The sequence below is a fragment of the Microtus ochrogaster genome, chromosome 8 (genome assembly GCF_000317375.1).
Source record: "Microtus ochrogaster isolate Prairie Vole_2 chromosome 8, MicOch1.0, whole genome shotgun sequence".
Lineage (NCBI taxonomy): Eukaryota > Metazoa > Chordata > Mammalia > Rodentia > Cricetidae > Microtus > Microtus ochrogaster.
The window spans coordinates 20867081-20878792 of NC_022015.1; the positions used below are offsets into that span (position 1 = coordinate 20867081).

Genomic DNA, 11712 nt, shown 5'->3' on the forward strand with positions numbered 1-11712 from the left:
GCATAAGTTGTCATCAGTGTTTTTGATCTTGGCCCTTCTTACAGGTGTAAGATGGAATCTCAGAGTTGTTTTGATTTGCATTTCTCTGATGGCTAAGGATGTTGAACATTTCCTTAAGTTTTAGATTCCTTGGTTGAGAGTTCTCTGTTTAGGTCTGTACTCCATTTTTTTTTTTATTGGATTATGTGTTCTTTTGGTGTTCAATCTTGAGTTCTTTGTATAATTTGGAGATCAGACCTCTGTCTGATGTGGGGTTAGTGAAGATCTTTTCCCATTCTATAGGCTGTCGTTTTGCCTTGTTGACCATGTCCTTTGCTTTACAGAAGCTTTTCAGTTTCAGGAGGTCCCATTTATTAATTGTTTTTCTCAGTGTCTGTGCTGCTGTCCTTTTCTTTACAGAAGCTTTTCAGTTTCAGGAGGTCCCATTTATTAATTGTTTCTCTCAGTGTTTATGATGCTGAGGTTTTATTTAGGAAGTGGTCTCCTGTGCCAATGCGTTCAAGTATACTTTCCACTTTCTCTTCTATAAGGTTCAGTGTAGTTGGCTTTATGTTGAGGACTTGGATCCATTTGGACTTGAGTTTTGTGCCTGGTGATAGATATGGGTCTATTTTCATTCTTCTACATGTCGATATCTAGTTATGCCAGCACCATTTATTAAATATGCTTTCTTTTTTCCATTTGATATTTTTTGATTTTTTTTGTCAAAAATCAACTCTTCAAAGGAGTGTGGATTAATATCCGGGTCTTCTATTAGGTTTCATTGGTCTTCCTGTCAGTTCTTATGCCAATACCAGGCTGTTTTCAGTACTGTAGCTCTGTAGTAGAGTTTGAAGTCAGGAATTGTGATGCCTCTAAAAGTTCCTTTATTATACAGGATTGTTTTGGCTATCTTGGGTTTTTTGCTTTTCAATATAAAGTTGAGTACTGTTCTTTCGAGGTCTGTGCTGGGATTTTGATGGGCATTGCATTGAATCTGTAGATTGCTTTTGGTAAGATTGCCATTTTTACTATGTTAATTCTGCCTACCCAAGAGCATGGAAGATCTTTCCACTTTCTGGTGTCTTCTTCAATTTCTTTCTTTAAAGATTTAAAGTTCTTGTCATACAAGTCTTCCACTTGTTTGGTTAGAGTTACTCCAAGATAGTTTATGCTATTTGTAGCTATTGTGAAGGATGTTGTTTCTCTGATTTCTTTCTCAGCTCTTTTATCATCTGTGTACAGGAGGGCTACTTATTTTTTTGAGTTAATCTTGTATCCTGCTACATTATTGAAAGTGTTTATGAGTCGTAGAAATTTCTTGGTAGAATTTTTGGGATTGCTTATGTAAACTATCATATCATCAGCAAACAGTGAGAGTTTGACTTCTTCTTTTTCAATTTGTATCCCCTTTATCTCCTTTTGGTGTCTTACTGCTCTAGCTAGGACCTCAAGAACTATATTGAATAGATATGGAAAGAATGGACAACTTTGTCTTGTTCCTGATTTCAGTGGAATCGCTGTGAGTTTCTCTCCATTTAGTTTGATGTTGGCTGTTGGCTTGCTGTATCTTGCTTTTATTATGTTTAGGTATGTTCCTTGTATCCCTGTTCTCTCCAAGACCTTTATCATGTAGGGATGTTGTATTTTGTCAGGTGTTCACCTTTAATTCCAGCACTGGTGAGGCAGAGGTAGGCAGATCTTTGTGAGTTTAAGACCAACCTGGTCTACAAAGCAAATTCCAGGACAGCCAGGGCTGTTAACACAGAGAAACCCTGTCTTGAAAAATTAACAAAAACAAAACAACAGAACCAAAAAAAAAAAAAAAAAGGAATGAAAAAGAAAAGAAAACCTCAAAATCTATCCCCAGTCACATACTTCTTCCAACAAGGACGTGTCTCTTAATCCTTGTAGTCTTGTCAAAGAGTTCCCTGGTGACTAAGCATTCAAATATGCGAGCCTATGGGGGTCATTCTTATTCAAGTCACCACAAGTCACATAGAAATCTTGCCTTCTCCAACCCCCCTCCCCCACAGTCACAATCTGGTTCTCCTCCTCCTTCCTTTCAGACAAGTCTTACACTTCTCCCTATGCAACCTTGAACTCCTGATCCTCCTACCTTTGCCTTCCTGGTGCTGGTACGCACCACCAAGTCTGGCTTCTTCACAGACAGGAAACTCCCAGAGGTGTGTGATCTTTCCCCCCATCTCTTTCAGATTGGCTCTTACTTTGGGGCCTCCCTCTGTTCCGTGGACATGGATGGTGATGGCAATACCAACTTGATCCTCATTGGGGCCCCTCATTACTATGAGCAGACCCGAGGAGGCCAGGTGTCAGTGTGTCCTTTGCCTAGAGGGGTAAGTGATGGATGGATGGGCCAGATGTGGCTGGGTGTGAAGTGGAGGGTTGCTAGGGTTTGGGGCCTGTCACTGTTTCTGTTTAGCAGAGAGCTCGGTGGCAGTGTGAAGCCATTCTCCACGGCGAGCAGGGCCATCCCTGGGGTCGTTTCGGGGCAGCTCTGACAGTCCTGGGAGATGTGAATGGGGACAAGCTGACGGATGTGGCTGTTGGGGCTCCAGGAGAGCAGGAGAATCAGGGAGCCGTCTACATCTTTCATGGGGCATCGACAGTCAGCATCAGCACCGCTCACAGCCAGGTAAGTCCCCGCTGCTGACCTGGCATGGCACTGACTTGTGTGGTCTGGACCCTCTGATTTAACTGCCAGATCGGTTTTCCTACACACCTTCCAGAACCTTTAAGAGAGTAACACACCCTTCACGCTACCTCAGAGACTCTCCAGCCTAGATGAACTCTTTGAGAGGGTAGGCGGTGCTTTGGGGCACCCACACTCAGCTTTATTGTTGAGGCCTGGGGCTGTAGCTGGCAGGCCACGGCTGTGAGGGTGTGAAGTGTTGAGCACTGGCTGTGGACCCACAGTTAGGCCAGATGAAGGGGTGCATAACATTGTACATTGTGCAGCTCCTTTCTCTGGAACTCCTGTTCTGGCCAAGGGACCAAGGGTTCTGTTCTCCCCAGATCTGTCCCGATTTTAGTACTAAAAATCCTATGTCCTAGGAGACCCATACAGCTGGACACTTTACAGGAATCTTGGGATTTTATGAGATTCCTGAGTTTGACTTAAAATCCTGCTGTTGCTATATTAAGTCTCTGTGTGTTGCATGTGTGTGTGTGTGTGTGTGTGTGTGTGTGTGTGTGTGTCTGTGTGTCTGTGTGTCTGTGTGTCTGTGTCTGTGTGTGTCTGTGTACATCCTGTGGGTGATGTGGAGGTCAAAGACTGATGGCGAGCTACTCTTTCTCTGTGGCGAGTCTTTCTCTGTCCTGCCTGCCAGCTCCCCAGTCACCACATGGAGACTTGTTATTAATTATGAAAGCTCTGCCTATGGCTTAGGCTTGTTTCTAACTAGCTCTTATAACTTAAATTAACCCATTTCTATCAATTTATGTGCTGCCACATGGCTTGTTACCTCATCTCCCAACATTGTCTCTGCCCCCTGCCTAGCTCTTGGAAGTCTAGTTTTTATTAAACCAGTGACAATGGCATGCTTTCACACAGTGTAAAGATATATCCCACAACACTTTCCAATCACTTCTCTACCTTATTCGCCTCCTCTCCCCTCTTTTTCTTTTGAGACAGAGTCTTCCTATGTAGCCTTGGCTGCCTGAAATGCACCAGGCAGACCAGGCTAGTCTTCAAACTCATAGAGATCTGCCTGTTTCTGCCTCCAAAGTGCTGGGATTAAAGGCGTACACCCCCATACCCAGTCCCTTTCTCATATTTTTAATGTTTTGAAATTATATTTTATTTTAAAGAATTATTTTTACTTGTTTGTATGGCTGGATGAGCTTATGTGCACCCATGCCTGCAGATGCCCACAGAGGTCAGAGGGTAGAGGATTCCTGAAGCTGGAGTCACAAGCAGTTGTGAGCTGCCTGGTATGGGTGCCAGGAATTAACCCCGGGTCCTCTGTAAGAGCTGTAAGTGCTCCTAAGTGCTAAGCTTCCTCTCCAGCCCCCAAATTAAGTTTTTTGACATTTTCACACACATTTACAATACATTCTGAACTCATCTTCCATCTTCCCTTGTCTCTTCCTAGCTCTCCTTCCTCCCTACATAGCCATCCTCATGTGTTTTGTTTTGATTTGAGACTCACTAAGGTTGACCAGGGCCAACTATGTGACCATGGGTTTGGAGCCCTCTTCTTGAGCCTGGTGAATTTACCAGGTTCAACCTGATGGCAGTAATTTCCTAATTCCCAGGCTCCGCCAGCACCTACTTGTTCAGCAGGGGGCATGGCAGACCCTCGAGCCCCTTCTCCATCAGCGATTGGCTGTTGACAGCCCATTCTTGTTTGGGCTCAGTGTTGGCAAGCATGTTTGCATTGAGTGGTGTGGTAAGGAGCGTGGATGTGCCACTGTTCCTTCAAGATTCTTCTGTTGATCCTTTAGTATGAAATTGAGATGTGGGATTTCTGGATCACGTGACAGCCCTAAAACCCTGGATTCTGCATGCAAAAGAGAACAGGCAGTGCGTCCCTCTGTGCTTGGCTTATCTTGCTCACCAGGATCATTTTTATTTCCATTTATCATTGCCAAAGACCTGGGTCTTGCCAGTTTGGCTGGCCTGGCGAGCCAGCAAGCCCAAACGATCCCTGTGTCTCCACCCTCCAGGGCTGGGCTGCAGACTGACATGCCCTGTATTCACATGGTGCTAGGGGTTCAGGTTCTCCTAGTTGTACAGCCTGTCCTTTACCCACCGAGATGTCTCCCCAGCTTTGTTCCTTTGTTCTTGTGTCTTTCCATCTGTCTGTCTATCATCTATCTATCTATCTATCTATCTATCTATCTATCTATCTATCTATCTATCATCAATCTATCTGTCTATTCTGAGACAAGGTCTCACTCCGTACCCAGGCTGGCCTGGAATTCATGATCCTCCTGCCTGAACCTCCAATGCTACAATTATAGTTCTGTTTCCACGCCCAGCATTTTCTTTCTCTTTGATGCATTTTAAATTAGTTGCGTTATCAGTTCTCCTTGTCCGTAATACTGTTGACATGTAGGTTATTAACTAGAATATGTGTTCGCAGTTATTTTAAGACAAAATGCATAAGTATTTATTCAGTGAGTCTTGACAAATGTACCTCATATCTTTTCCGATATACAGACATGTTGCTGGATGTGGTGGAACACGCCAGTAATGCCAGAACACAGGTAGGCAGAGGTAGGGAAAGGCCCTCTTGGGCTACCTAGCAAGTTCAAAGCTAGCTTGAGCCATATATCCAGATCTTGCTACAGCCTTTCCAAACCTCAGTCTTCACACAATATAGGAAGTTTCCTCCCCAGCCAATTCCTAGCCTACCTCCTACCCCAGGAACAACCACAGTTCTGATTATCTTCTGCTAGCTGGGCCCATTCTCTGCTGAGAGCCTTGCTGGCCCCACACTGCTTGGTTCTGTTTAGCGTTGGCTTTCCACTGCTGAGGGTGTTACTGTGTTAGTTGCCAATGCCTTCTTTCTCCTCTTCTTGTATCTATATGAGAGTTTGGGGCTGGTGAGAGTGCTCAGCAGTAAAGTCCCTTACTGCCAAACCTGAGTACCTGAGTTTGCTCTCAGGGCCCACATCATGGAAGGAGAGAAATGATTCTTAAAAGTTGTCCTCTGGCCGAGTGGTAGTGGCGCACACCTTTAATCCTAGCACTTGGGAGGCAGAGACGGGTGGATCTCTGTGAGTTCGAGGCCAGCCTGGTCTACAAAAGCTAGTTCCAGGACTGGCTCCAAAACTACAGAGAAACCCTGTCTTGAAAAACCAACCAAACAAAAGAGTTGTTCTCTGACCTTTAACATGAACACTTCCTCAAGGAAGATAGACGTACTGAAAGAGATAAGTTTGAGCTGGGCGGTGGTGGCGCACGCCTTTAATCCCAGCACTTGGGAGGCAGGGGCAGGTGAATCTCTGTGAGTTCAAGGCCAGCCTGGTCTACAGGGCTATTACCAAGTCTCAGGAAAAAAAAGAGAGAGAGAGAGAGAGAGAGAGAGAGAGAGAGAGAGAGAGAGAGAGAGAGAGATATTTTTTTTTCTGACCATAAAAATAAGATCCAGGTGGGAGAAATGGTATATATATATATTTAATTTCTTTCCTGTAAAATTTTTAACTTTCTTTAGGAAACTCAGATAATCCAGGACAGTTTTGGATACTGTTTGGAGATCGTGACTTAAAGTTAAACAGCTCCTTAGTGGGTCTTAAGTCATCTGAATTCTTTGAAAAGGCTGGGTGGTAATGAAGAGAGCCTCTGCCTCGGCGCCCGGTCACACTCTTTCCTCCTTCCTCCTTCCTTTCCTGCCCTCAGCGCATCGCAGGGGCCAGCTTCTCCCTCAAGCTCCAGTACTTCGGTCAGTCGCTGAGTGGAGGCAAGGACCTCACAATGGACGGCCTGACAGACCTAGCTGTGGGGGCCCAGGGGCACCTCCTGCTGCTCAGGTGAGAACCCCTCTGATGGAGCCAGCTTTTTATTTTATTTTATTTTTTTAAATTTATTTATTTATTAAGGATTTCTGCCTCCTCCCCGCCACCGCCTCCCATTTCCCTCCCCCTCCCCCGATCAAGTCCCTCTCCCTCATCAGCTTGAAGAGCAATCAGGGTTCCCTGACCTGTGGGAAGTCCAAGGACCGCCCACCTCCATCCAGGTTTAGTAAGTTGAGCATCCAAACTGCCTAGGCTCCCCCAAAGCCAGTATGTGCAGTAGGATCAAAAACCCATTGCCATTGTTCTTGAGTTCTCAGTAGTCCTCATTGTCTGCTATGTAAGTCCGGTTTTATCCCATGCTTTTTCAGACCCAGGCTAGCTGGTCTTGGTGAATTCCCGAAAGATCATCCCCATTGTCTCAGTGTGTGGGTGCACCCCTCGCGGTCCTGAGTTCCTTGCTCGTGCTCCCCCTCCTTCTGCTCCTGATTTGGACCTTGAGATTTCTGTCCGGTGGAGCCAGCTTTTTGCCTTTGGAATGTTTCTGCCGTTTCTGGTTCCTGATGACTCTCTGGTATCCCTCTAGAGCCCAGCCCGTGTTAAGACTTGAGGCAACCATGGAATTCATTCCCAATATTCTAGCAAGGAGTGTGTTTGAATGTCAGAATCAAGCCTCAAGAAACAAAGATGCTGGGGAGGTCAGAGTCTGCCTCCGTGTCCGCAAGAGCACCAGGGATCGGCTGCAAGAAGGTGAGAGGTGCTGGCTGAACCTCCGGGTTTCCATGACAGCGTGTCATCTCGGTCTGCCCAGGCTTCTAGCAGAAGAAAGTTCTGGCTGGTGCTGACAGCTTTTTAAAGCCCGGCTAAAATGAACGGGGAAGCCCAGCAACCGTTACAGAGAAGTGACCAGGTGACACTTGTGTGTTGTGTCAGTAGTCTAGAGAACCAGCACCCCCAGGTCTGTGAGCAAACTGGGCTCCCTCCCTCCTTTCCTCCTTCCCTCCCTCCCTCCCTCCCTCTCTCCCTCCCTCCCTTCCTTCCTTTCCTCCTTTCTTTCTTTCTTTCTTTTTTTCTTTCTTTCTTTCTTTCTTTCTTTCTTTTTTTCTTTCTTTCTTTCTTTCCTTCTTTTATTCTTTCTTTCTCTTTTTAAATGTAAGAATATCTGTTCATAGTTTTGTATTTTCATTACATCTATTATGTATGTTTAAAATTTACATAGATTGTTATACTCTATCCACCCGAAACCTCCTGTTTTTACTTAATGCAATGCCACGCACTGCGGCCCCGGTCTGTGCTCTATGTGCTAGACCCCAGTTTGCGAGCTTCGGGAAAGGAGCTGGAGGTTGAGAACACACACACACACACACACACACACACATACACACACACACACACGCAGAGACAGACCGACACACAGACCTTCAGACACTGATACCAAAAGCCCCTCTTTATTATTAGCACCATGTAGGCTTAAATACACTGCAGTCAATGGCCAACAGGTGAAAATCCCATCCTCTGATCCTCTAAGCTAGGCACAGCTTCTAGTAACTTCAATTAGAAGGTTCTAGCAGGGAAGAACAGCTGAAGGCCTGGACTCATTAGTCCCAACAATGCAATAATAGTAAGACAATAAATTATTTTTTCAAGGCAAAGCTGACCTTAGTCATATGCCCAGGAAGATGACCTCTACTTCCATGCACTAGAACTACCTTACCCAGTTCTATGCGGTGCTGAGGACTGAACTCAGAACTTTGTGTATGCTAGGCAAACACGTTACAGCTGAGGACACTCCTAACTTAGCATTTTTATCATTATCTACCCAAAGTGGTTTTTCAATGACTGTTTTAAGCATACAAAGCTAGAGACCAATATATTTCATTCTCAGACAAGTTTTACAGCGTTTCCAAACATGCTTCATTCAGCTCTTTTTAAAATTTTCTTTACCAAGTAATCTTTAAAAATTACTTTGAAGGAAGATTTATTATATTTTTAATTGTATGTCTCTTTAGTCCTGTGCGTGTCTCTGTGTAGGTGTGTGCACAGGACTGTGGGTGCCCACAGAGGCCAGAAGAGGGCGCTGGATCCCTGGAGCTGGAGTCACAGGCATTGGGAGCTGCTTGGCAAGGGTTCTAGGGGCAGAACTCCTGTCCTCTGATAGAGCAGTGTGTGCTCAGAGCTACCAAACCTCCTCTCCTGCTCCTCAAATCACTTTTTTGTTTGTTTATTTTGTTTTTTGCTATGTAGAGCATAATTCAACATTAAATGGATCGAGAACTTCAATATAAGACCAACATAGTTTTTTTATTAATTATCTTACAATATTTACCTTCTTTTATAGCATTTTCATACATACTTATTTTCGATTGCCTCCCCATCTCCGTGTTTCCAACCCCACGTAACCCCCGCCCTCCAGTATCTCTCTGTTCTTTCCTGTCACATGGGTCCTGTCGCTCTCCTTGCTCATCTCCCTATCGCCTCCTTTCTCCTCATGGCGGCCCCTGTCACTTTCTGTCCTCTCCACACTCTCTCCCATCAGAAGCGAGATCCTGTTAGAGACAGAAGCCAGGGCCCACACAGGACGGAGAACATTTGGGGTCTGCCCTTCCGAGTTGGCACTTGCTCACTTAATCTAGTATTTTCCAGTTCCATCCATTTTCAAACAGCTTCATTCTCAAGCAAGAGAGAACTGGCTTGGGAGGTTCAATCGATCAAGTTGAACAGGGTTTTTGTTGCCAATGGCCTGACTCTTCCCTGCCCCCGTTCGTAAAGAGAAGCCTCGCGCTTTGGCAGGAGAATAGCAGTGGCTGACGCGGAGAGAAGCAGGAAGAGGAGAATAGATGTTTTTCCAGCTTCATTCTTACCGGTCCAGAAGTCAGAAGAGCCAGCTTGGCTAGAAATAGAGATGTTTTGGAGACCAGGGACAGTAGGGAGAAAGTATCATGAAATCTACATAGAAACTCTTCTCAAACCCTTTACTACTAAACTGTGAATGCCCAGATGAGAATATCAGAGCCAAACTAGCAAACAAAACAAAACAAAGCAAAACTTTGAAAGGAGCATAAATAGCTTTTTAATATCTTACGGAATAGAGACCATTCCTCCCCCGGGGACAGACTTTCTCTGTGTAATAGCTCTGGCTGTCTGAAACTCCTGACTAGACTAGACCAGGCTGGCCTCGAACTCACAGAGATCCGCCTGCCTCTGCCTCCCGAGTGCTGGGATTAAAGCCGTGAGCCACCACCGTCCAGCATTGCACCTTGTTACCTTTTTTTGTTTTTCCTGGAGCTGAGGACCAAACCCAGGGCCTTGCATTTGCTAGACAAGTGCTCTACCACTGGGCTAAATCTCCAACCCTAGCACGCTTTTTGAGGGCTTACTCAGTGTGCAAGACCTCATTTCTTCTTCTTTTTAACCCCCTGAGGGCCATTGTTACTATTCCTTCTTGGAAAGTAATGAATTAAGACAGAGGCCAGCGGATACGTGGATAATCACACAGCTGGGAGGCGAGCTGTGGTCTCCGACCTCTGCCTGCCTTGCTTTCTCTCACCGCTCCCTCTCCTCTCAGGAGATATCCAGAGCACTGTCACTTACGACCTGGCGTTAGACCCTGGCCGCACACAGGCCCGTGTCCGTGCCATCTTTGAGGAGACAAAGAATAACACTCGCCGGAGGGTCCAGGTCTTTGGGTTGACACGGAAATGTGAAACCCTGAAGCTGCAGTTACCAGTGAGCAGGCGAAGGGCGGGGCTCCTGGCTGGGGATGGGGTGGTCTCGGGACGCTGCAGAAGGCGGAGCCCCAAACCCCTCTTTCCCTTAGGTCTGTGTGGAGGACTCGGTGAGTCCCATCATCCTGCGCCTCAACTATACGCTGGTGGGGGAGCCCTTGGGCTCCTCTAGGGACCTCCGGCCTGTTCTGGCTGAGGATGCTCAGAGGCTCTTCACAGCTACGGTGAGTCCTGGAGTCGGGCCTTGCAGAAGTAGAGAACAGAACAGTTTGCTGAAACATTTTTATTTTATGTAACTTCATTTAAACGTTTTTGTTGTTGTTGTTTGTTTGTTGTTTTTCAAGACAGGGTCTCTCTGTGTAGCCCTAGCTGTCCTGGCACCAGCTTTGTAGACCAGGCTGGCCTCAAACTCACAGAGATCCTCCTGCCTCTGCCTCATGAGTGCTGGGAGTAAAGGTGTGCACAACCACCTGGTGTTCATTTAAACATATTTTAAAAAATTGCTCCCCCTTACTAGACCTGGATGGAGGTGGGTGGTCCTTGGACTTCCCACAGGTCAGGGAACCCTGATTGCTCTTTGGGCTGACGAGGGAGGGGGACTTGACTGGGGGAGGGGGAGGGAAATGGGAGGCAGTGGCGGGGAAGAGACAGAAATCTTTAATAAATAAATAAAAAAAAACAGTGACAAAGGAAAAAAAATAAAAATTGCTCCCCTTAACCATTTCTGTTTCTTTTGTTTCAATGATGTGCCCTGTCCAGCTTCCCTTTGAGAAGAACTGTGGCAACGACAGCATTTGCCAGGATGACCTCAGCATCACTCTGAGTTCCATGGGGTGAGTGTCCTGGTATCGCTTCCCTTAAGCCTGAATCCTGGTCCCCAAAGGAGCCCAGGCTTCTTCAGAGATATTTGTGCGCCACAAGGTTCCTTGTGCCTGCTCTGTTACATTCCTGCCTCTCCAAGTTTCCACAGCCTGTCTATATCAAACCAGACGTGCTGAGGTGAAGCCCTTGGTACTTCATGGTCTTGTTATTCTCACAGCCAGGACATTTTGGTGGTGGGAGACCCTCGGGACTTCAACCTGAGGGTGACAGTGAGAAATGACGGTGAAGACTCCTACGGGACCACGGCTACCTTCTACTACCCGGCTGGCTTGTCTTACCGGAAGGTGTCAGCGAGTCAGGTAGCCTAATCCTCTCCGGTCTCCTGGCTCTGCTTTCCTTGCCCCCGTGGCTGGGAGTTGACCGTACTACATTTGCTTGCCTTGGTTCCAGAACCCGCTTACCCAGAAGCCTTGGCGTGTGGCACCTGAGCACAGCTCCTCCACTGAAGGGCGCCGGGCTCTGAAAAGTACCACCTGCCACATAAACGCCCCCATCTTTCCTGCTAACTCCGAGGTCAGAGCTCCAGCCCTGCTGTCCTTCTGTCTGCTGTCATACTATGGAACAACAACTTCTTCTTCTTCTTCTTCTTCTTCTTCTTCTTCTTCTTCTTCTTCTTCTTCTTCTTCTTCTTCTTCTTCTTCTTCTT

General features: G+C 46.3%; 1 protein-coding gene across 2 annotated transcripts in view; it reads left to right on the forward strand.

Annotated features, from left to right (window-relative positions):
* Itgam (integrin subunit alpha M) overlaps positions 1-11712 on the forward strand; it is a 49688-nt gene that overhangs the window by 31881 nt on the left and 6095 nt on the right. The window contains exons 13-21 of one of the 2 annotated variants that reach the window (XM_005351336.3): positions 2196-2336; positions 2423-2635; positions 6347-6477; positions 7046-7209; positions 10025-10185; positions 10277-10408; positions 10944-11017; positions 11224-11365; positions 11457-11579. In XM_005351336.3, coding sequence (XP_005351393.1) covers positions 2196-2336; positions 2423-2635; positions 6347-6477; positions 7046-7209; positions 10025-10185; positions 10277-10408; positions 10944-11017; positions 11224-11365; positions 11457-11579 — 1281 coding nt within the window. The remainder of the gene's footprint in view (positions 1-2195; positions 2337-2422; positions 2636-6346; positions 6478-7045; positions 7210-10024; positions 10186-10276; positions 10409-10943; positions 11018-11223; positions 11366-11456; positions 11580-11712) is intronic. The other variant, XM_005351337.3, reaches the window with a different exon arrangement.